The following is a 26,568-nucleotide window of genomic DNA, read 5'->3' as shown; positions in this document are numbered from 1 at the left end:
AACCTTGGGACTGGAATCTGTTGGTTCCTCTGCCGCAGTTGTTCCAGGGTTGACGCCATGCAGGTCTGAAGGACTGGCCTCGGTTCTCCCTGGCATTATCTCTGTACTGACTGCCTGGAAGCTGACCAAAGGGTCTGCTAGGACGAAAGGAAAATTGATACGAGGGGGAGGAATTCCCCCAAAATTCCCTATGCCCCCCCGGGCATAGCCTTCTTTTTATCTTTGGTATCAATCAAAAGAGGCTCTAGAGATTCCCCAAATAATTTCGCACCCAGGAAAGGCGTAGCCACCAATGTAACCCTGGACTTAGAATCCACATGCCAATTTTTGAGCCACAACCCCCTTCGAACTGCTACCCCTGAGGCCATAGCCCTGGAAGCATGTTGAATGCAGTCCAGAGATGAATCTGCGATAAGAGCAGCAGCTTTAGCAAGCTTATTCACCCCTTGGCGGAATACCACATTCTCAGGAGGTATGAGTTTAATCAGCAGCTTTGTCCAAAGGACAGATGCCCGGGCAAAAATTAAATTAGTCGCTGCTGCCCTGATAACAGTGGCAGAAGCCCCGTGACCTTTGCAGAGCAGGAAATCTGCTTTCTTATCCTCAGGGAACTTCAGGTGTTCCTCGCCTTCCTTACTCATCACAGCACCTGACACCAGTTGTGCCACTAGAGCATCCACCAGAGGCACCACTAAAACAGACATAACGTCATTAGGCAGGTTATACAACTTTTTAGGAATGGACAAGGTAGGCTTTGCAGATACTGGGACGCCCCATTCTGCCATCATGACATCCCTGAACAAGGTAGGGAAAGGTACTGTAGCCGCCGAAACAGCTGTTGAAGGAAAAACTTCTCGATCTAGGGTGGGAGCAGCCACCACACCAGTTTCTGGAGCTACGTCTTTAATGACTCGTTTAGCTTTTGTCAGCAGGACTTCATATTCTGATAATGAAAAAAGACATGTGGAACTAGGCTTATCTGTGGGTGCCTGTCATCCGACAATTCTCCTTCTTCTTTCTCAAACTCCGGTGAATGTGTGTCTGAAGGCATGGGGGCTGCAGGATGTGCACCCCCTGGTGGAGGTTGTTGTGGTACAGGACTTGGAACCACTGGTGGTAACACTGGTACTAAAGCCAAGGGCAGCGTACCAGGAACCTCAGGTATAGGAGAAGGTACCAGTCTCCTAGGAACCTTGGCTGGTGCCTCCTCCGAAGAGGATGATGGCCTGGGTTGCCTTCTCTTATGAAAAATTCTATGACACTGTTCTAGGAATCTCTCCTTTTCCCCGATAGGGATAGCCCGCCTAGCAGGGCTGGAGTCGGGAGAAGATGAAAATGAAGGACGTCTGATATGCCCTTGCCTTGCAAGTGGTACAGAGGTACCAGAGACTATAGGAGCAGAATGAGTGACTACAGATAAGCACTGTCTAGTAATAAATTCTCCCAGCCATTGTGCCACATCAGGTGAAACCTGTAGCCCCTGCAAGGTACTACCAGTAGGCAAACCTGTCCCCTTAGAAGACATGTGATCCACTGACAACGAACCCTGAGGAGGGTCTGGGGGGAGCCAGAAATCGGTTTGTGACTCATTGAAGGCAGCAGCGGATCAAGTGACATTTCAGCCACAGTAGACAACAACGGACCCGCAGGTGGGTCATCCGGTAAAATCGGACCCCGAGGGGGGTCGATGGAACAAGCGTCCCCATCCGCAATACTGCCCAGTGCAGTTAATGGCGGCACAGCAGTAGCGGCCACTAAGGCTTTCCCCTGAATAGCCGTGACTTTAGAAGCGCCAAGCGCGGCTTTTCCAGCAACCGGAGCTGTGTCTAAAACGGCCGCCGGTACTTTATCGGGTGGAAAAAAGTCGGGCTTTTGGCCACGAACTGCCTGCAACTGCAGACGCTCACTGAGGGGAGCTCCCGGAGCGCGCTTGGGTCTCCTCCGTTTTTTAATACCCTCAGACTCCTTGAGATATTTGGTCTTTTTGGGCACCTTTTTAGGCAGAACTGCCAAAGGAGCGGTTCCTACAGCTGATATTGGAGGATCGCACTGTGACGGTAGATCGCCTGGCTGCATGTTAGTTAACTCGGGAGGATTTACGGCAGTTAAAGGCAACGGCATGGAATCCTTGCCCTGCGATTCTGACAAAGGTCCCTCAGAGAGGGAACCCCTCAAATGGTCCCCAACCTGGGACGCCTCCATAGTTCAAACGGTCCCAATTGAAAATAAACAAAAATAATAAACAATTTATGCCGAAAAAAGGGAACTGCAAACTCCCTTCCCCTCCATGCACACAGAAGAAAAAAGAAAAGGAGAAACTAGCCTGAATAGCCTGAATATAGTAGAGATAAAAGATGACTTAAGGAACTCTCGAACCAAGCACAGTTTAAGAGCAAGACAGGACTGGAACTGGGGATTTGACTGACAGTTGCCTGACTATATAAACTGAGCCTGAAATTTGATTGGTCCTGTCTAGAGCATGCAGAGGCTGACAAACCCTGACGTTAGGATGACCTCCCTATACCACAGAAAAAGAGGATCCAATATTTCCTCGGCAAAGCATTGTTGACAATACCTAATAGTATTGTTTCTGGGCTCTTGGGAAAAGTCATTTTAAACACTTTTTAAGCTCATTATAAATTAAATCCCAATAGCCTTTAGACTTTTTACAAGTCCACCATAAATGTATATAGGAACCCTCCTCTTTTTTTACACTTCCAACATTTATTTGACATGTTCTTGTAGATTAAGGCCAACTTTTGGGGGGTTAAATGCCATCTGTACATCATCTTAAGATTATTTCCCTTTAAACTAGAACAGGCATAGCCAAAGATATCTTAAGCAGTTCTGGTAACTGGGTCTTAATAAGGACCCTGTAGAACTGGAAAAGGTACAGAAGTGGGCAACCAAGATGATCAAGGGCCTAGGGCATCTTCCTTATGAGGCAAAGCTACAGCACCTGGGGCTTTTACGTTTGGAAAAGAGGCGACTATGGGGAGGCATGGTAGAGGTGTATAAAATTATTCATGGAGTAGAGAGAGTGGACAGAGAGAAATGTTTCTCTTTTTCTCACAATACTAGAACCAGGGGTCATCCTATGAAACTGAAGGCCCAGAAATTTAGAACTGACAAAAGGAAGTCAGCGCATAATTAATCTATGGAATTCTCTGCCACAGGATGTGGTGGTAGCCACTTGCTTGGATGGCTTTAAAAGGGGTTTAGCCAAAGTTAATTTTTAAGTCAAGCTTTCTACTGGAAATAACTATGAACACTAATTCACATATTGTGCTCAATGCACATACAATCTGTGTAAAGTATATGCATGTACATCTCTGCACAGGCAGTTATTCATAATTATATTCAATGGACGTACAGTGGCACAGTTCCCATCTGAATCCTGCATTAGAGGGGGCCTATACCAGGTTCACTTTAAAATGGTTGCTCATGCAGTACACATGTACAGACACCTGCATGCACATACAACACAATATCTGATTCAGGCTATGTTCAATCTTCTCAATAAGACATGGAGCAGTATGGGATGGAGTTACAAGAGAACGCTAACCATGATGCTTTGTAATAATAACTGTCACTGGGAATTCTTGCTCTCTTGCTTTTATATGTGTAAGATACTGTTATACGGAGACACATCTAAGTTTACTGTTAACCTCATTAAACATGCTTTCATTTTCTTAGATAGTAATAATTGTAATAATTGAATCATATAGTAACAACACATCGAGAGAATGTTCTAAGAGCTTTTTAAAATACCCAATTGACTTTATTACAATTGAGAAAGTATTTGTTAGAAGTCGTTTATGTGGAAACATGTTTGTAGTTCTTTCCCTTAAATACTTATCCTAAGTCTCTTACTTTAATCTTTTTTGAGATGCTTTAACACTCGGTGATCTGCCACCTCCCTCGTAACATAAAAACAATGCAAATGCCAGTTCAAATAATGTAAGATGTATCCCACCATTTGTAGCCCAAAAGTATTTGTTTTCAAAATGGCCACATTAGAGTACTAATTGGCTAAGCCACTATGCTGTCTGATGTGAAATGATTTCAAACACTATGCAACAGCTGTGTTTATCAGAAATAAGAAGAGTGACTTTTTAATAACGAAAGCTGGCGAAAGGCCAGAATTGTTGAAGGGAACGTGAACTTCTACACGTAACGCATTTCAAGTGGTAGAAAACAGAAGTTTGAACAAACAGTTTTGATTTTGTATTCAGTCCAGCTACATTAAAATAAGTGGGAGTTTTATCACTGATAGCAATGGGATATCACAACTTTATAGTAATAGAATATAGAAGAGTCAATCTATTCTGTCGAATTAGATTAAGCTCCCAACCACACCCTTCAACCCACCAAAACCTTTGAATTTGAATTTCATAGATTGTTCTAAGTAGTTTAATCATATTCAAATGTGTTTAAATAAATGTTCATATCAAACTACTTCAGCAGTTTAAAAACCAGTAGCTTTATATTTTTAATTTGCGGAAAGCAACTCCCCATAAAATTCAGATGAGCAGATATAAAGGGCTCAGTGTACTACTGCTTTCTGATTTATGTAGACTGCACATAGCATAGTACGAGGAACTGAACTGCAGGCAAAAAGTTCCCTAAAAAGGAGGATATGTGTGTTGCTTAAGCTCCCCTGCCTACTGTAACTAAGCTTAAGTATACAGGCAGACCTCAAGATCCATGGGGGTTCATTTCCTGGCTGCAGCCATGGATACTGAAACAGCGAATATCGAGGCATTGGGGGCTATGGGACTGCGGGGGTTAGGTTCACACCTGGCTAAAGAATGCATCTCGGGGGGGGGGAATAGGGGGAGCTTCTTACCATGCTTTGCTTTTCCCACCCCCCGAGGCGTGTTGTGCCCCAGAATGCTTCCCAACTGGCCAAAAATTGCTTTCTTTCTTTTTTCCTTAAACAGAGCCATTTTGAGGCTCCAAGAAACAAAATGGCAGCTGTAAATGACATCCACAGTCATTTCTGACTGCGAATACATGATGTCAATGTGGTTTCCCTCCCTTTTTCCCCGTGTATGTCAAGGTCGGGTGTCTTATACCCAACCATGGATATGCGAATCCATGGATAATGAATCCGTGGATAATGAGATTTCCTGGTATGTAACTCAAGTTAATAGACTGGACAATCCTCCTATTTGCCCAACCTCCATTTCCCTCTTCTTTACTCTGTTGTCTCCTGAGTCTAATTTTAGATTATAAGCTCCCCAAGAAAAGGTATTTGTCCTCTTATACTCTGCAAAGTGCACTGAAGTTAATTTTTTTTTAAAGTCAGTCAGTCATTGAGTCATTAAATCAATCAATCAAACAAACAAACATGCCCTCTTCTCAAGAGAGGACTATCATACTATTGCATTTCAGAATTAAAGTAGGATGCAATCCATTCTGATATTTACAAAACAATCATATTATTTATTTATTTATTTATTAAACTTCTATACTGCCCAAACTTTCATGTCTGGGCGGTTAACAAAAAAACAATTAAAACACATATAAAAGATAAAACAATGCAACGATTTTAAAACAGCCATAAAATTAAAAGACAATTTTTAAAAGCTGGGAAAGCTTGGGTGAAAAGATGGGTTTTCAGGTGTTTTAAAAAATTGCCAGAAATGGGGAGGATCATACCTCAGCAGGGAGCACATTCCACAATCTTGGGGCAGCGACTGAGAAGGCCTGTCTCTGTGTAGCCACCAGACGAGTTGGTGGTAACTGGAGACAGACCTCCTCAGATGACCTCAATGGGCAGTGTGGGTCATAGAGAAGAAGATGCTCTCTTAAATACCCAGAGCCTAAGCCATTTAGGGCTTTATAACTAGCCCTAGCACTTTGTATTTTGCCCGAAAACCTATTGGCAGCCAGTGAAGTTCCATCAGCAGAGGAGTAATGTGGTCTCTCTGAGATAACCCAGAGACCAGTCTGGCTGCCACATTCTGAACCAACTGGAGTTTCCGGACTACGTACAAAGGCAGCCCCACATAGCGCGCATTACAAAAGTCAAGTCATATACATTGTTTACTCAGAGTAGGCTTAAAGATGACTTAGTCCCAGTAAATGTGCAGAAGGTTACAGCCTTAAGTGACTTCAGTAGATCCTTGGCTACCCCTTGATCCAAAATGAGCACATTTAAAATTGCAGCTTCTGTTGCTGAAATTATTTTGCCTCATGGGGAAATTATATAAACTAACAGCCAGAATAAATTGCCCACAAGTAGTCCCATTGAAATAAATGGGACAAGCGCAACTTGTCCCATTAATTTCAATGGGATTAGTTACTCATGACTAATCTGCCCCATTAATTTCAAAGAGAGTACACATGAGCAATTTAGTCTAGATATCAGCCACCCTTTCTAGTTATAACCTTAAGTATGGTAGACTAACGTTTAGGCAGCATGTTCTATAGGTAATTTTAATCATGTTTTCAAGAGAAATTTGATCCCAAGTAAGGTTACCTCATAATGAAATGCAGATGATATATCCAAAACAAACATATAAATCTTGTTTTTCTTTTAAAATAATGCCCCATCCTTCATATGTGCAATGATATAATTCTGTTTTGATACTAAAAAAGGACATGTTAATGGAACCAATGCGTCTGGAATGATATATTGCTGTTAAGTTATTAGGACTCTGCATGCCCATTTCTAATATCAGTGTTTCTCTTTGCTTCCATTCTGTAGATGGAAAGCTGATACTACATAAACATTGTTAAAGCTATAGTTCCATAGTACAGTAATTCACTTAACTTTAATGTGATTTATAGTTCTGTCAATACAAGAGGTTGGAAATCCTGAGCTCTGATGCTTAAACATGGGTTCTGGATTTAAAAATAATAGTGCACTTTGGTGTGTGTATTTCTGAGGAGGATAGAAAATTTAACATAAAAGGAAATTTAGCAGGGAATGCTACAGTTCAATACCCTGTTCAAAGCATATAGTATAATGTCATGGACAGATCAAAGAAGAACATTTAAACTGAATATGTAATCAGCAAGAGAGCAGGCTAAATATCATGCTCTAAGAGTATTCATTTTTTATGTTATTATTTTAGATATGCATGAAATCTTATTAGCACGTTCAAAATTCCTCTCTTGCTCTTCTGTCTATTATTTTTATATGGGCTGAATCAAGCCTCTTTTGTCAGGGCAACTTTAAATCTATGTCCACTTTGTTAATCACCCCATTCTTCTCTCTGACACTTTCCCCTTAGGGCATTTTTGCCTCTTAAAGAGATTAAGCGACCAAGTCATCTTGTTGCTCTAACATGTCCTCAATGGAACAACATATTAACACAATTCTTCACTAAAAAAGCCCTTTCTATAAGTTTGCTGCAGGGATGACAAATTAACCCAGCATGCTGTCCTACACATCTATCCCTGTGCAAATTATTAGTGTAATAGAGCTTTTAGTTATGCATGTATCTAGCAGTTATTGAATGGTTGCACACAACGAAACTGAGCAATCAGGATCCTTTACGAGGCAATCTCAGTGGGTGGCCTTATAATTAATTTAGGGTAGTAGTCCTCTAAGCTGTTCGTTCACATACAAATTAGCTAAATAAGCTTCTCCTTTAAATATTTCCTATGTCACTGGGCAACTCTTTAAAATCCAATAAAGGTAGAGTTTTAATTACACGGTTCCTGACTTTTGTTTAGTACTAGTTTTAACCATATGCAAGCTTGTTGCAAAAGAAGAATACTGTAGGTTTAAACAGTGAATAGAGCAAAGATCTAATAAACCATACTATCAATGGACATCTTATCTAGCCGCTTGAAAAACCCTAGTACAGTAGTCTTCAACCTTTACAGACCTGGGTCCACATTTAATCTCCTCAATAACATGGGACCAACTTTTCAATTTTTAGTCCATATGACAGGATCACTCCTCACTGCACCTTTCTGTCATCTTTTCTCCCTCCCTTTCTCATGCTTGTGTATTCCTCATCTTATCCTTCTTCTTTCCCCGCCTTAACCTTTTAAAACAAGAGAAAATAATGGCAGAGCAAACCAGATAATGAGGCAGATAATGACTTAATTAATAGATGGTATAGTTACATAACACAGGTAGTAGCCATTCTGTATGTGAAATCTCTGCTGGCATGATTCTAAAAGCAGCAGGAACCATGTCAACTGAGCATGTGCAGGTGATGCACTTTAAGGACAAGGATGCTATTTATTTATTTATTATTCATTATTTGTTTATTATCTTTATAAACCACCCCATCCAAAGGTTCTGGGTAGGATACAAGTTAAAAAGACATTAAAACACACACCATTTAAAACACAGAGCTCAAAACAACAAAAACTAGTTAAAAACCATTCAAAAGGCTTTAAAACCAATTAAAATACTTATTTAATTTAATTTTTTACATTTTATACCCCGCTCTTCCTCCAAGGAGCCCAGAGCAGTGTACTACATACTTAAGTTTCTCCTCACAACAACCCTGTGAAGTAGGTTAGGCTGAGAGAGAAGTGATTGGCCCAGAGTCACCCAGCTAGTTTCATGCTGAATGGGGATTTGAACTCGGGTCTCCCCGGTCCTGTTCCAGCACTCTAACCACTACACCACACTGGCTCTCTTATAAAAACAATTTTAAAACCTTGGATCTCCAGGCCAAACAAGTAAGTTTTTAGGGCTCTCTTAGAGGCTGACAGCAAGCCTAAACTGTAGATATCTTCCAGGAGTGCATTCCATAGGCCAGGAACAGCTACAGAAAAGGCCCGGTTCTGAGTAGCCACCAGACATACTGGTGGTAATTGTAGACAGACCTCTCCAGATGATCTCAACATGCGATGAGGATTATACAGAAGAAGGTGCTCTCTAAGGTAGCCCAGACTCAAGCCTTTAAAGGTAATAACCAGCACTTAGTTCAAAATGCAGCAGACAGACTGGTCTCTGGGGTAATCCGGAGAGACCATATTATGCCTGTTTTAAAACAGTTGCATTGGCTGCCGATATGTTTCTAGGCGAAATACAAACTGAAGTTTCCAAACTACATACAAAGGCAGCCCCATGTAGAGCACACTGCAATAGTCAAGCCTTGAGGTCACCAGCTGATGCACCACTGTTTTGAGATCGTTGCCCACTACTGCCCGTAGGCAGGCATTTAGGGAATGAATGCCATTTCCTGATGATGATGATGATGATGAGGAGGAGGAGGAGGAGGAGAAATAGGTTTGGGTGTCATCAGCATACTGTTAACACCCTGCACCAAATCCCCTGAAGACCTCACCCAGCGGTTTCATGTAAATGTTTAAAAGCATTTGTGACAGAATGGAGCCCTGAGGGACACCATATAATAGCTCTTGTTTTGAAGAGGAACCGTCACCATCTGGAATCTGCCCAAGAGTTAGGAGTGGAACCACTGCAAAGCAGTGCTCCTATCTCCAATTCCCTCAGGCAATCCAGAAGAATACCATGGTTGATGGTATCGAACGCTGTCAAGAGATCCAAAGGAACCAACAGAGTCACACTCCCTCTGTCGATTCTCTGGTAAAGGTCATCCATCAGGCCGACCAACGCATACTTAATTCCATAGCCCGCTCTAAAGCCAGTCTGAAATGGATCTAGATAATCGGTTTCCTCAAAAATGCCTGGAGCTGGTTAGCGAGCACTCTCTCAATCACCTTGCCCAACCATGGGAGATTGGAGACTGGCCTATAACTATCCATCACTGAGGGATCTAGGGAAGGTTCCTTAAGAAGTGGTCTAATCATTGCCTCCTTCAAACAAGGTGGCATCCTACCCTCCCTCAGTGTTAATGATATTAATTAGGCCATCTCCAATGATTTCCTTGCTAGATAGAAGCAGCCAAATCGGGCAGGATCCAGAGAAAAGTGGTGGGCCGCTCTGCCCCAAGCAGCTTGTCCATGTCATCAGGCATCACAGATTGAAACTGATCCAATCTAATACTTCAAGAAGGATTGCTGGAAACCACCTTGATAGACTCTGCAGAAATAGTGGAGTCCAGGTCGGCCCGGATACAGGAGATTTTGTCCACAAAGAAACCATTAAAAGCATCACAGCAGAACAAAGTCTCTGGGGATTGGTTCAAAATGGAAGGAGCCTCAATCAAACTCCTCACAACCCGACAGCTCTGCTGAATGCGAACCTGCAGATGCAATATGCGCAGAACAGAGTTGGGTTTTTGCCGCACGCACCACCTTCAAATGGGCTCTATGCTGTGTCCTGTCAATTTTGAGCTGAGTTCTTCTTGACTTGCACTCCAGTCTCCTTTCTTGCTGATTCAGACCCCGCAAACTGCTCTGTATACCAAGGGGCCACTCTTAAAGGAGATCAGAAGGGACACTTAGGAGCAATCATGTCTACTGCCCTGGTGAACCCTATTCCAGTTTCCCATCAGGACATCAACAGAATCACTGGCAGGACCAACATTAAAACCCTTCAAGGCTTTTTGGAATCCTATTGGGTTCAATAGCCATCTCGGGTGGACCATTTGCGCATGGGTGGCCGCCATCGCCGTGCATGAGCAAATGGCCTCTGTGAGGTCCTGGACCGTGCCATTTGCGCATGCATGGCAGCGGGGAAAATGGCCACTGCGCCAATTTACAGAGGCCTGAACGAGCCTAAATAAAGGGTTATACCTTCGCAGACACCCCCCCCCGCCCGTGGCCTAGATGAAGCTCCCCGAAGGGGCTAAAGGTAATTTAATTTTTTTTTTTTAAAAAGTGATCACCCCGAACTGTTGGACCAAACTGGGGTGTGTGTGTGTTTCAGTATGAACCCAAATGATCAAACTGAACTGGTTCAACCTGAAACAGGTTCGGGGTCAAACCTGTTTGCACATCACTAGTTGTCATAGCCGCTATGAACTCCTGAGTCGCACCAGACAAGTCAGCCTCACAATGGATATTGAAGTCCCACAGCACTAAAAGTCTGCGTGACTCCAAGACCAAATCTGACCAGCTGCATCAGCTCAGTTAGGAAGTCAGTTGGGCAGTGGAGTGGACGGTACACCAAAAGAATTCTAAATCTATATCTAGTTGCCAACCTCAGAAAGGCACACTCAATATAAATCAACTGTCATACAGGGGCCCTGGTAAGGGAGATGGTATTCTTATGGACCACAGCCACTCCACTCACTCCCCGCTCACTTCCCCATACCTGTTCCGTAACAGAGTAACCTGGTGGGAGAAGCTGGGCCCAAACTGGGCCACATGCCTCTCTTATCCCTGGGATATACAAGTTATACAAGCCACTCCCTCATCCATGATCAAATCATGGATAATTTTGGTCTTATTCTGAACCAACCTGGCATTGCAAAGGAGCAAGGCTAGGTTCTGTGGAAGCTGGAACTGTTCCCCGAGGCCAGAGAACTGAGAGGGCAGCCGGAAGTGGAAAAAGTTACTACATTACTCATTTTCCTTCCCCTGTAATAGCCAGCTGCTCGGCCAACACCAATTCTTCTATTCCCCACCACAACAGTAATAACTGCCCTAGATCTACTGGACGCACCCCCCGCATCACCCTGCCTAAGAGAACCCAAACACATTACAACAAAAGGCCTGGCACAACCCAATAAAAGGAGGACTAACAAAATTCAACCCAGACCTACAATCCCACCTTAATATAATCCCCTCCCCAGACCCCAGTCCCACACTGAAGGCCCGGAACCAAAAGCCGCCTACACCGTCAGCTACGCCTCTGGCATGCCTTCTTCCAATTTATGATGGTTGTATGCTAATTTAGGAGTAGTGCGTCCTCCATGGCTCCTCAATTCCTAGGTTCACAGCAGATTCTAGAGCTAAATTATAATTCAGATCTCTACAGTCTGTATTTTTATTCCAACTTTCCCACTAAGAAACAATACTTAAAATAATTAAAATAAGGATAAATGTTAAGGCTCCGGAGATTAACTGGGGTAGGCAGCACTGACCATGGAGGGATTAGAACCTCTCTTTGCTTACTAAGCAAGACATTAAACCACTAAGACATAGCAGCAGAGCTACAGCAAAGAGTTTTGAACTTAAGTCCAAAAACACGAAACAAAGCAGTAATGAATAAATAAATAATAAATAATAATGAACTAAAGTTAGAGGGACAGAGAAAGAGAGAAGTTGAGAGAAGCTGGACTGAAGAACTTCTGGAAGTTACACTCAATGTAATTTCCAAGTGCCTCTCTCTAATCTCTGATTATACTTGTTGTAGGGGACAAAAAAACCACCTTGTACATGCTCAAAATGAAAATCGGTTCTGGGATAGCATCAATAAAAACTGTAGCATTCTGCAATGGGGGGGGGCAAGGGGGAAGTGCAGGGGAGATTGCTGGGGTGGGTTGAGCATTTCCAAGCGAAGACAAAGCTGGGGAATGATGAGCAAGATGACTTTCACAAGCTGTCATTTCAGCATCTTAGGAGACAATGAACAATTGCTTGCTGTTTATTTCATGTATTTATTACATGTGTATCCCTACCTCCATTCTCAGAAAATGGATTTCAAAAAAATCCCTACCTCCATTTTCAAAAAGCACATCCTTTCCCCATCTTATCCTCACAACAACCCTGAGTGGTAGTCAGACTGAAAAATAATGACTGATCCAAGCTAACTCAGCAAGCTTCATGTTTAAGTGGGGGTTCAATTAAGACTGAAAGAACCCCTCTCCCCCCAGGTGCAACTCACCTCTCTCAAGAAATTGGAGGAGAGGAAAGAATTAAGAACCCTTCAAAGGGATAAAGGACTTAAGAGATTTTGGAGCCATGGTTATGACTGCTGAATAAAAGTTCAAGCAGAATAAAAGTTATCTTTTCATTATAATTATCAGCCAATTCACAACCATTCTAAGCACAGAGACCTGGCAATTGCACACTGATTTTATTTATCAAATTTTTATTCTGCCTAACCCAGGGACTCTAGGCAGTTCACATGAATAAAAACAATAAAAATGAGATAAATAAGCCATTAAAAACAATGAAAAATTAAAACAATTAAAAACCATTGAAGAGTCACTAAAAGCCAGGCTAAGAAATGTGTCTTTAGGGCTCTTTAGCCACCTAATGGGGAAATGACTTGATTAGCAAGCCAGAGGCTGCCAGTTGGAATCCTCTCTGGTATGTTTCCCAGACTATGGGAAACACCTATATCCCAGACTATGTTTCCCAGACTATGGGAAACACCTATATCGGGCAGCGGTGATATAGGAAGATGCTGAAAGGCATCATCTCATACTGTGCGGGAGATGGCAATGGTAAACCCGTCCTGGATTCTACCAAAGACAACCACAGGGCTCTGTGGTCGCCAGGAGTCAACATCGACTCGACAGCACACTTTACCTTACCTTTAATGATGACACTAAGCCTTGAATCTATAGGAGGCATATTCCACAGCTCAGGAGCAACTACAGAGAAGGTCTGGTCCTGAGTCACCACCAGACAAGCTGGTAGCAGTCAGAGGCAGGCCTATATCTTGATGGCCTCAAGGTATGGTGGGAATCATGCTGAAGATGCTGCTATTCCAAGTAGCCTGGTCCTAAGCCATTTAGGACTTTGAAGGAGATTGTTCTTCCTTCTGTGGGCTCAACACTAGGAAACTGTCTACATCTTGTATGTGTGAATATATGTGATTTTCAAGATTTTTTGCTGTGGGAGCAGAAAATAAAGTAGATCTAGACAGCCCTTTCATCCGCAATTCAGACCATTGCCCCATGCCTTATCTGTCTGGGATGAGTAAAGAAAAAGCAACCACTAAAACACCATGACCAGCACACACTATTCCTCTGATACTTTTGTTAGCCAGACCCACAGTCTCTTTCAAATGACCACATCACAGCTGTGTGATGAATACTGTGAGCAGCACCGCCTAGGGGCTGAGACATCCACATGCAGCTCTCTACAGTACAGACGTTTGTTAGTACAGACGTTTGTTAGAGTCTTTGCCTTACTCCTTCCTGCAAGAATGGTGGCTCTCCTGCTGTTTCATTCAGCAGAACTCTTTGTAGCAGCAAGATCCTATTATGGTTCATGCATCTGGTGCTTGGCAAATTAAAAAAAGAAAAAGAAAGAAAGCATGCACTGAAGTGTTTTAGAATTGCAAAACTAAGCTGAGAGTGGATAACCAGGGAATTTTGTCCAGGCTTTGGAAAATGTTCAAAGATGGCATTTCCCTGAATGTGTCAAATGTAGTCTCATTTGCAACTTTTTGCAACAAATTTACAGACTAATTCAAGCTGAATCGTACATTATTATTACTATGCCACCAGCATCTTAATCCTGTAAGTTTACAATCTGCATATCAACAGTTAGGAAGCAAAGAAAAGCGACAGGAAATGGGGTGGGTGGCAGAGGCAAGGTTAGAAACCAGCAGAAGAATGTAAGGGTAAGGGGAAGAAGAATGAATGTGAGCAAAAGGACACGTTTTTCTTCAGCTTTGTTTCCATTAGGAAATATACATTACTCTCTCCTTTGGTTATCTACCAAAATATATACTGTGTTAGTTTATATTACCACATGCCTACTGAGATACTGTAAACATGTAATACAGAAAATACTGTATTAGTTTGAACTATTGCTTGAAAGTTATAATGCTTACTGTATTCATCAAAATATTGATTAAAACCAATCAATGACATATGGAACATGTAATCCAAAGAATCTACTATTAACATAATTCTCATCCACCAGTGCATATTAAGAATCAATGCACATTCCAAAATATTGCCTTCTTATATTGAACACAGTATTCCAACCTACATACTCAGCGACTGTCAAAAATTGGCATCTATAAAATAGATAACGCCTTAATTTCTTGGGGTATATCCTGCTTAAAAGTCACTAGACTTTGACTGACCCCTAGTCACTTCAATCTGTTTGGTTGGAAAGTGTTAAAGTTTTCTGTGAAAGTTCAGTCTTCAAATACAGATAGCTTGACTGGGATCAGATGCCCACTGTAGATAGGTCTTGTTCGGACAAAATATATTTCCTTGATTGGCTCTAAAGGTCTATGCATTGTCTGACCACTACTTGTTCCCTATCCTGTCTGTCCGCCTTCTGTTCTGGGTTTACAACTCCTCAATTTTAGACAGTTTGGCTGAACTGCTAATGCAGCTTCTGAGCTGACTGCAATCCAATGTACTGCTACCACAAATTCAACCCATTGCTGGAATATAAATGCTAGTCAAATTTCCACATCATTCAAATTTTGATTCAGTCTCATGACCTCTCAACATTTTTGCAGCTTTTTTGAGATCATGTCACATAATTGTAAGATAGTTACTTGCTACCATTTTGTATTGAGGCATGCAACATATGTGGCAGCACTTCTGAGCCTATGAAAACATATTCCCAAAACTTGCATGTTTGCTGTCACAGGAGAATTTGATGGTGTTCCATGAAATATGACTGGCAAGCCAACAATTGAAATACATAAATGGAGTGGCTGACATCCAGACTAAGTTACTCAATAGTACTTCTCAGGAATCATTCTAAAAGATGGCTGAATTTCAGTGGGATCTCTGTCGACTAATTTAGTCAGGAAGGATGTCAGCCATTATTCTTCTTCAGGCCAAAATTGCTGTTGAAAGTCCTAAGATTTTTTTCCAGTTTGTCCCTCTTGAACAATGACTTATGCTTTATCTTGCTCTCACTTGCTGAAACAGATGATTTTGTCAGAAGCAATACATAGCAAATACAGAATAGAGAAGTAAATCCACTGACAGAACAACACACAGATGACATCATTTATTAACTTAATATCAAGATGAGAAAACAATAAATGAAATTGTATTTCTCAGCCATTAAAGGGTTGAAGTAAAACTGGTCATAAACTTGCCTTTTGGCATAAATAACTTTATGGGTGATGCTTTTTGAAGAATTACAGCAACATTTCCATAATTATATGTCAAGATTGTCCTTGAAAGTATCTTAATATTTAATATTTAGTTTATGACTAAAAAGGAAGTGGAACAAGTAATCCCAAAGTTTAAAAGGGAACTTTTGCTTTAAATAAGTTAAAGGAGCTTCTGAATAATTATTTACCTTAATATGACCTTGGAAGTTTTTTTGGGTTTTTTTAGGACCATATAAGGATGTTTAAAACTCTGACATAACTTCTGACTAAAACAAAAACAGACTGAATATGTTACTGAGCAGAGTGTGTTAACCAAGTTCTCATCAACATGCATCTGAAAGACAAAAGTTGAAAATTTTGCTGTAGGGACAGAGGGACTAGATTCCATGTACCAGCTCTGGAATCATCTTAATAACATGGTTCCTATCTGAAGTCCTGTTTCTAAATCAACATCAATCTTCCATGATCAGGGAGGGGAAAGGTGGGACTTCAGAGAGTCATAAGAAAGTGTAAAGTGGGTCAACCATACTTTATAAAATCATATTCTAAGTTTCCCAGAAGAACTCTTGCTGCTTTAATGCTGAAATGCCTGCAAAGGAAAGTGATACTCAGCTGGGCATCCCTCAACCTGCTTGGCCTGCATAAGGTGCCCCATTAACCATAGCAGAGCAATTCTCTGGTGTGGCTGCAGCTGCCAAAGCCTGAGACGTCTTATGTTTCATCCCTATGTTTCAGGGGAAGGCTTCAGTCAGCTGGTGTACAGCTGAATACACTGCTAATGAAACTTTGATACCAAGAATACCTTGCCATTATCACCAATTATCAAGACTGTTTTAAAAACATGTATTCACCTCCCAGCAACTGGGTGCATGATTAACAGCAAATTGCGCACCCCCCCCACCCACACACACACTGCCACTGAGAGATTCCAGTCTGATTTCATTATGAAAGCCATGCAGGACCATTGCTCAGCAAACTTTCACAGCGATGAAATCTTATACATTGGTACTATTGGTGATTTTATACATTGGTACTATTGATGAGCCTCAGAATTATCCTGGTGTAATTAAAATTATGACTAAACTACAGGGGAAATAAAATATGAGTATCATTTTGGATCCAGGTACAAATGTATAACAGTTAATTTCCAGATTAACAAAGCATGGGTGCTAGGTGAGAAGTACCAGTATTGCTGAGAGTTCTCAACTAAAACAACACTGGAACTCTCCCAGAGGGTGGGGTGGGCTGAATTTTGACAACCTTTCTTCTCCCAGAAGCACTCCATGTCACCTGAAAATATGTCCCTGAGAGCTATGAAACCCTCAGGGACATATGTTCAGGTGGCAAAGAGTGCTTCTGGGGGAAGGGGAAGTCATCACAAATCACCTCCTTGGTGGGTGATTGTAAATGCTGCATTAATCGAAATTTTCAACAGCACCAGTTCTCACTTAGACCTACGCTTTGTTAGTCTGGATGTCATCCAGCAAGGTTTTGCTTAATCAATTGGAATAGTCAATACATCTAAATGATACAAAAGAAAAATAATTCTCTCACAATATGCATACACACACACACACACACACACACACACACACTTCCTTGAGAGAGGAAAAAAGGGTTTTTGCATATGTCACAGAAATATTTAAAATCCCTATGTGCAAAAATCAAATATTTAGGTACCTGGGAAACAAACAAATATTTTTGTAGTCTTGCTACTATTCCACATTTGATCCTTGCAAGCATGCCTTTCAGAAATTAACCAATTAGCATTTTTAGTTTTGTAATATATTCTGGAGATAGTTTCTAACTAATTGCTTAGCTCATGGAAAGTGAGAAGTCACCTTTATTTTTAAGTCACTCACAAAAATATTATGATGAAAATAAAATATGCTCTGTATCTTTAAAAAGTTACAACTAAGTACCAGTGAAATAAGTTAGACATGCCCATGAATTTACAGTGAATCCTACACATAATGCAAAAGGGCACACAATGCAAAAACAAGGTTGCTGAAAGTGATGATGTAGGGAAAGAATGGAGGCCTTCTTGCTCAACTAGACAAAAAGAATATGAATATAAATTTACACTTCAAAACATTAAAATATCCACTGATATGAAAAAAACTAGCTGCCTTCCTCTCTAAGGAATCCGGGCATTCAAAGCCTTCTTCAGCAAAGGAGACAAAGTAGCCAACATTCACCTTTTTCCTGCCAAATACCTCAGGCATTGAGACAGCAGTTCTCTCAAACCACAACTTGATGGCTAAGGGCACCATGTTGAAAGTTTAAGTCCACTAGTGCACTTTGGTAAGGCCTCACCTCTGGGTCCTGTAATGACAGGTCGATGATGCTGTGTGAATGCTGTTCCAAGGGAGGAGGTCTGCGAAGGCGAGGGACTGCTGAAACCAGACTTCTCTGACTTCTTTAATGTAGTTGGCGATGGCATTCCTGGCAAGAATGATTGATAAGTGCAATTTAATAATGCTAGGTCATGAACAACAGCCTATGCATTGTGAAAGTGGGTGTGAAAGCAGATAGATAAACTTAAAGGACAAATTAAACTGCATACAACAGCAAGTTTGCAGGCTCACTTTTATTGATTGCCTTTGAGATGACAATTTGTTGCCATCAATGGTAGACAGGGACTACCTGCTGGGGTGGCCCCAGTTTCCACTTCAGAAATTGTTAAGCTTGTCTCCCGGCTGAAATCTGGTAAACCCCAGGTAGTGACAGAATTACTTAAAGTGAATTTAGATTGGTGGGTCCTTGTCCTGACAGTGTTATTTACTTGTGTTGATCTCACAGAGTGCATCCCTAAGGACTGGCAGCTGACAATTATTATACCAATTTATTTAAAAAGGAGTAGATTTAATCCATCAAATTACTGTCCTATTAGTTTGTTAAGCATCATCAGTAAATTATATGCTAGTCATTTACATGAGAAATTGTTGGATTGGTTGGAACAGGATAATATTTTGGAGGATGAACAGGCAGGTTTCAGAATGGGATGTTCAATGGCTGACCAGGGCTTAATTCTTCAACACCTGGTGGAAAAATATGTGTTCCCACATAATGGGGTGCTCTATACATCCTTTATTGATTTCAAATGAGGATTTTACCTTATATCTAGGGACGGACTAAGGAGAAAATTAGAGGCCTCCACTATCGAAAGGCATCTTTTGGCGTGCCACTATCAATAGTGTATGAAAACATTAAGTTACGGGTTAGATGCAGCCGTGCAGGACATTTGACAGGTCTTGTTCCCACTTTTAGAGGAGTTAAACAGGGTTTTGTTTTGGTTCCCACTTTGTTTAATTTTTATATCAATTCTTTGGTTAAAAGTTTAGTTGGTACTAGTTTTCACTCTCCAAAATTGGAAATAAACTCTAGTCAATTCTCCTCTATGCCAATAATGCAGGACAGTACTGAGGACGATTATTGGTTTAAAGTGTCTCCTAAGGGCACTTGCCACTCTTTGCAATGATGAACTTTTAACAATTAATTATAATAAGAATAAAATCATGGTCTTTGCTAGAAGGCCAATCAAACATTGATCGGCAAATTAATGGGAATCCTATTGAACAAGTGACAAGCTACAAGTATTTAGGAGTTGTTTTTCACTCCTACGGCTCCCAGAAAGCCCATATTAAACACACTTCAGAGAATGTTCAGGCGTGTCTAAGCCCTACTGAGATTTTTCCATAATCAAAGGGGTATCATATTCCATCAGCAATACAGGTATTTGTAGCTAAGGTTGTTGTCCTGTATGGTTCCCAGTTGTGTGTGTATGGTAATTACGGTCCCAAGGAAGTGGTACAGAACACATTTTTGAGAGGCATATTTGCAGTTCCATGTTGTGTCCCCAGTGCTGGCTTGGAGCTAGAGGTGGGCATAATTTCTATAGTGGTTCGAGCTTGGATCTCTGTATTTAACTTCTGGTTAATACATTTTTCCTCCTGTGGGACAGGCACTATTGACCTTATCTGACACTTTGCAGTCAACGTGGGGAAAAACACTGGATGAGAAACCTTCGACCTTTGGGTTAACTCCTAGTGTTTTAATAGCTCTTGGATATCGCAAAGCTAAAACCATTCTGAAACAACCAATATGGGACACTGGGTTGCAGAAACATTTAAGTTTAGATTTTAAATATCCCATCCTGGGGGCTACTTGGAATGCTTTGGCCTAGCTACCTAACCAACTTAATAATACCAAAATTTCATAGGGCACTTACATTAGCCTGATTCAATGTGTTGCCATCTTCTCTTTTAGAGAGGAGTTATCAGAGGGTCCCTAATCATGAATGTATATGTCCTTGTGATGGTGGGGGGAGTGGAATCTGTAAGACATATCCTTTTACATTGCCTTGTTACTGTGATATGCACTCAGACTTTATTACAAGCATTCTACAAAAAATTCCAGATAGGACAGAGGAATTTTATCTTCCTTCTTTTCTCTCTTATTAGAGCTCACAGATTATAGAAAAAGTGGTCAAGTGTTATGCAGCTGCTTCTGCCTTTCGCAGACTGTTGGTTAAGTAGCCGTATTTTAATGGCTATATCTTATTATTATTTATTTACACAGTCAGACAGGTGTTATTGACTGGTTTGTTTTATCCAGACATCGAGTCCGTCCAAAGGACCTGGGATGGCTGAATTTTATTGTCAATGTTGTTGCTGTTATAGATATCTGTCCCGAGTAGTGTAGCTTTCTGTAGCTGGTGTGTTGTTTTTGTTGTTATCATTATTATTAATACAGTCATCCCTTGCCTCTTGCGGGTTTCCCAACCACGTATTTGAGTATCCACGACTGGGAAATTGTAACCACGCTCGCAAACAGAGACCCAGGTATTTACAGTTTGTAGAGGGTTGTTTTTTAAAAAACATTTGTGGGGTTTGGGGTGAGTTTTTGAGGTAATTTCCGGGGTCAGGGGGTCATTTCTGGGGTTGGGGGCAATTTCTGGGGGTTTAGAGGTATATTTAGGGGTTCTGTTTTTCTTACTTTTACCACTGCCTCTGTGTGGTGGTGGAGCGGGGAGGACAGTGGCGAGAGCTCCACCCACCTCCCAAATGGTTGGGTGCTGGAGGCAACAGGAGGTCAGGCACTGACGGCAGTGAAAGAGCTTCTTACATAGGTCCGCCTTCCTCCCAAATGCTACAGATCGGGCCGATTTTGGTCCTCTACACATGCACCCAACCTGTAGCATTTGGGAGGAAGATGGGCCCATGTGAGGAACTCTTTCCCCGCCTTCTCCATTTGGGAGAAAGGCAGGTCCATGTAAGGAGTTCTTTTGCCACATCTAGCGCCTGACCTCCTGCCACCTCCAGCACTTTCCTCCAGTGCCAGCCATTTGGGAGGCGGGCAGAGCTCTCGCCGCCATCCCTGCTGTGCCACTACTGCACAGTGGCAGTGGTAAAAGTAAGAAAAACAGATTTAACTTTTCCCCATCAGGGGGGTGATTGGGGGGGTCAGGGGGGATTTTTTCATTTGCAATTCCCCTAACCCCCTGTTCCCCATTCATTGCAATGTCACCCCAATCATGAATTCGCCAACTGTGAGGTTTTCTCATCCCTTGAATGGAACCCTCGTGGTTGGCAAGGGATGACTGTACTATCATCATCATCATCAGGTAGTATATGTGATCTGAGTGGTTTGTCTTGCTCCCATTGTGTGTACCTATGAAACTAATTTGTGTTTGCTACTTTTTATGTGCTGGTCTATGATTTTAATAAACTTACTACCAAAGGTGACCATAGGTGACTTAAATAAATATCTATTAAAATTCAGCCATGTTTCTTTTTAAAATATCTGAATGCAACTCATTAACTTGTTATTAATTATTTATTTTATTAAGACCTCTTTTTCATATTCTACTATAGATGTGGTATTTAGATTGTACATGGTTAAAAGCCACCACTCTCTTTGTTTGTGAAGAGGTGTTAAATATGCCTCATAGAGTAAAGAAATCTGCAGAATTCTGGACTCTAGAGATTGGACTTATTCTGCTTATTCTCAGGTTGCTGCTTCTGTCAAAGTCTTTCACTTAGACTGAAGAGCAGCATACAAAATTTCAGGTAGGAATTCTGACGATATGTGGAAAACTAAGAAGTATTTTTGGAACTGGGTGTGTAGACTGGATAAATGGCCTGAAGAGTAACAGATGTTTCAGCAGTAGTAAACATTTTGAGTTACAAACAACCTCAATTTGAGGCTCTATAGAGCAGAAACTCAGTGGTAAAAAAGCTAATTTTTTTTAAATGAGTCTTCTAACATAGTCAAACTTGAATGATATTTTATGTGACTATTGTTTTACTTTACTTTAAAAAAAATTATACTAAGAGGATTTTCCATTGGAAAACTCATCTGCCACAGAAGTGAAAGCCTTCTGCTGACATTAGTTGCAACTTCAGATTTAGTACTTAATACTAAATATCAGACTTTTATTTTATATTGGCTTTCCTATCAAGCCTGTGACCACTGGCTTTTCATACACAAGGCTTATCCAAATTAAGGAACAGGGTTTTAATAAACCAAGGATAGTGAAAGCACAATCTTATCTTTGGTGTATCTATGCATAAATACATAGATATACAAAAAGAAAAATGCAGAATTGTCAGAACCTAGAATCTGTTATGGACTTCAAAAGTTATTCCTTAGCAATGAGAATTCACTTCTATCCTATTACAGACTTGTATACTTGATGGCACTGCAGGGAAATGACTTGCCTAGTGAGCAAGAGGTTGCTGGTTTGAATCCTCACTTGTATGTTTCTTAGAATATGGGAAACACCTATATCAGGCAGCAGTGATATAGGAAGGTGCTGAAAGGCATCATCTCACACTGCGCAGGAGGAGGCAATGGTAAACTCCTCCAGGATTCTACCAAAGAAAACCACATGGATCTATGGTTGCCAGGAGTCAACACAGACTCAGGGGCACAACTTTTTACCTTTTAACATTACACTTAGTAACTTTTGTAATGTTTGTTTCAAAGTGCTTATGTGCCCTAATTTTTCTACTACCTTAACTAACTAATGTGCTTGATTTTATTATTTAAAATGCCTAAAGGGAAAAAAAATACCATTATTTATTATAGTTTAGATAATTTCATTTTAACAATTGATAGTGCAGAGTTGCTTGGTCTTGGGTGTCAACAGTATTCAGATGACACTCAGTTTATTTATGACTTTCCCAGCTTGAGAAGCAGCTGACACTCTTAAACAGTGTTTGGATGCAGTGAGGGCTGGATGTGAGTTTACACATTGCAATTAAAAACAGAGCCTCTCCCTACCAGAAAAACTGATTCAGTTTTTGGTGTTGGCTTATCAGCCTGTCCTTGATAGGACTGCAGTCCTCCTAAAGGAACAAGTTTGCATTTTGAGAGTCCTCTTGGTCCCAGATTTTTTGTTTAGGTGCCTGCCATAACCATGGGTGGGGTGCACTTTTGCCTAACTTCGGTTGGGGTGCCAACTATGCCCATTTCTGTCTCATCAGATCTGGCTGTGGTGATAAAACGTTGATCACTCTAAAGTGCACTACATGGAGAAGCCTTTGAAGACTCTTTGGAAACATCAACAGCTCCATAGGATGCAGCTGGAAGAAGCTTGACAGGTTCATTACTCATAAACTATATTTCATTGGTCTGTCAAAAGCTGCACTGATTACCAGTTTGTTTCTGGATGTGATTCAAGGAGCTGAGGTTGACCTTAACTTGGGTTATGGTACCTAAGAATCATATCTTCCCACATGAATCTTCCAGTCTCCAAGAACTTACAAGGAGGGCCTCCTGAGCATGTTACCTTTATATGGGATCCACTTGGCAGCCACATGGGATAAGGCCTTCTCTACGAAGAATTACCTCCCTCGGCAAATCTGGCTTGCCCCTATGCTGCTGACATTCCAGCACATGTTAAAACACATTTGTTTGGGCAGGCTGTGGCTACTGTTGCTCTTTAAAGAATTGTTTTATGACATTGTAAATGTTCTTATATCACGTTTTTGATACGGTAATTTGGTAACTACTAAGTATTTTTATAGTATTTTGTCTTGTAATGAGTTAAGTTGCCTTGGATTTCTGGTGGCACAAAGCACTTCTGGCGGAAGGGGAGATAACTGACCCCCGCCTTGAGCTGCGTTTGTCAAACCCATCAGCAGCACTGGTGCATCTCACATAGCCCTGGTGCTTCAGTAGCCACTGGCTACTGGCTACAGTAGCCACTTCAGTCAGCCACTGGCTGACATCCAGACTACCTCTGTACCAGTGCAAGGATGCTGCACTAGCTAGTTGTGCTAAATCAGAAGGTTTCATTCCCCTTCTGATGAGTACCCAGAATGTTGGGGGCAATATGCTAAATCATTGTAAACCGCTTAGAGAACTCCGGCTATAGAGCGGTATATAAATGTAAGTGCTATTGCTATTGCTATTCCAAACTAATGTTCCATCAGTACAACAGGGCACACTCATGTAACATGTGGTGTGCCTAATACTGCAAACATCTTCCTCTGTCCATATATGTTACAGAGAGGAGAGTTGGTCTTGTGGCAGCAAGCATGAATTGTCCCCTTTGCTAAGCAGGATCTGCCCTGGTTACATTTGAATGGGAGACTGCATGTGAGCACTGTAAGATATTCCCCTAAGGGGATGGTGCCCATCTGGAAAAAGCTTGCATGCAGAAGGTCCCAGGTTCTCTCACTGGTACATCCATGATAGAGCTGAGAGAGACTCCTGCTTGCAACCTTGGAGAAGCCGCTACCAGTCTGTGTAGACAATACTGAGCTAGATGGACCAATGGTTTAACCCAGTATATGGCAGCTTCCTATGTTCCTATGAATCATGCAGAGTTATCCAGTATTGTCGTTGTGAAAGTGCAATTCTTGAGCACGTGGACTGAGACTGCAAAAGATTGCAGTGCACATTTGTTTGTTGGTATGGTATAGGAGAAGCATCAGCACCTTTTAAGAGTTCAACTAACTCAGTTCAGCCATTTATGTAGCGGGTAGGAAGAATTTTGAAAATTTCCCCTTCCCCGAGAGGTGCTCTGTGTCACCCCCCCCCCCCCAATATATCCTTGAGGATTGCACAGCTCTCAAGGACATATTTTTGGGTGGCACATAATGATTTTGTAGAAGGAAAGTCATTGAAAAGTCACCTTTCCCCCTGCCCTGCTGTGGAAACACTGGTGCAACATTAGTCTTGAACTCTTCAGAAGCACTGGTGCTACACTGTGCTTCTGAACCGTTTGTTAGTCTGGTTGTCAGTCACTGAAATTTAATATATACTTTGTTAGACTCAGTAACAAAGGAGAAGAGAGCTGGTCTCGTGGTAGCAAGCATGACTTGTCCCCTTAGCTAAGCAGGGTCCACCCTGGTTGCATTTGAATTGGAGACCACATGTGAGCACTGTAAAATATTCCCCTCAGGGGATGGAGCCACTCTGAGAAGAGCAGAAGGTTTCAAGTTCCCTCCCCGACTTCTCCAAGATAGGGCTGAGAAAGATTCCTGCCTGAAACCTTGAAGAAGCCACTGCCAGTCTGTGAAAACAATACTGAGCTAGATAGACCAATGGTCTGACTCCGTTTATAGCAGATTCCTATGTTCTATTACATCCAAAAACATAACTGCTTCATCATTCAGAAGAAAATACAGACTGGATTTTAAGCAATGGTCCCTATAACAGAGATTCCCAGATGTTGTGGACTACAACTCCCATAACCCCCGGCCTTAAAATAGAAATATTTTAAATAAATAAATTGCTAACTCAATATTAAATGCATATTTAATACTGAGCCAGCATAGCATAGTGGTTAAAGTGTTGGACTAGGACCGGAAAGACCTGAGTTTGAATCCCTATTCAACCATGATACTTGCTGGGTGACTCTGGGCCTGTCACTTCTCTCTCAGTCTAACCTACTTCACAGGGTTGTTGTGAGGAGAAACCTAAGTATGTAGTACACCGCTCTGGGCTCCTTGGAGGAAGAGTGGGATATAAAATGTTATTTTATTTATTATTATTTTATATTTTAAGGTTCAGTGAATGATCTGGAGCATCTGATGCTGCCGTATCTCTTAAACTAAAGTGGTTTAGACCTGATCAGATCTTTAAATAGGAGTTGACTCAGAATTCTAAGTGAGAGTAAGATAATAATAATAATAATAATAATAATAATAATAATAATAATAATAAAGAATCCTATTTTGTCCTTTAAGAGAGGAAAGATATGGTGAACAAGTTAGCTGGTGCAAAGCAAATAGCATCATTCAGTTTATGGTGCGTTAGCATGGTACTCTGTCCAAGTAGCAAAAGCGAAACATTCTCTGAATGGGTTAATACAAAGAGAAATAGAGCTTGCATGCAAGAATAAAAGTTCTACAAATAAGCCAAAATAAATCTAGTTGTTCTGAAATGATCACAGCCATAAGACATCATCCTTAGGACTGCAATGGATGTCAGCGTTTGCATTTAAAAAGCAAACTAAATCTCTCATTTAGCACCACATTTTTTTAACCGTTCCTGATCATCCTGCACATTTCTTAGTATACCTTTTTTTTTCATTTTGTCAGTTTGTAACTGTAACTCCTTTGTTGTCCTAGACCCACCACATCAAATTAAGCAGCCATAAGTGTTTGAGATAAAAACTGTAGTGACAACTACAAAACTCATGGATGGGATTAGCATTTTGAATACTCAGCACCTCTGAAAATCAGGCTATTTAACAATCTGGCATCTACAAAAAGTTG

The 26,568-nt window shown here is 41.3% G+C and overlaps 1 protein-coding gene across 9 annotated transcripts in view; it reads right to left on the bottom strand.

Moving 5' to 3' along the window:
• The window catches only part of NFIA (nuclear factor I A), a 708,337-nt gene that overhangs the window by 83,777 nt on the left and 597,992 nt on the right, over positions 1 to 26,568 (bottom strand). For 7 of the 9 annotated variants that reach the window (XM_053243547.1, XM_053243546.1, XM_053243554.1 and 4 more), the window contains one exon: positions 18,152 to 18,280. The exons of the other annotated variants lie outside the window; for them this stretch is intronic. In XM_053243547.1, the coding sequence (XP_053099522.1) occupies positions 18,152 to 18,280 (129 nt within the window). The remainder of the gene's footprint in view (positions 1 to 18,151; positions 18,281 to 26,568) is intronic. 9 annotated transcript variants of the gene reach the window in all.

This window comes from Hemicordylus capensis, chromosome 4, assembly GCF_027244095.1.
Source record: "Hemicordylus capensis ecotype Gifberg chromosome 4, rHemCap1.1.pri, whole genome shotgun sequence".
Taxonomy (NCBI): domain Eukaryota; kingdom Metazoa; phylum Chordata; class Lepidosauria; order Squamata; family Cordylidae; genus Hemicordylus; species Hemicordylus capensis.
Note: the sequence above shows the minus strand (reverse complement) of the source record. Positions and strands in the feature narration are given on the sequence as shown.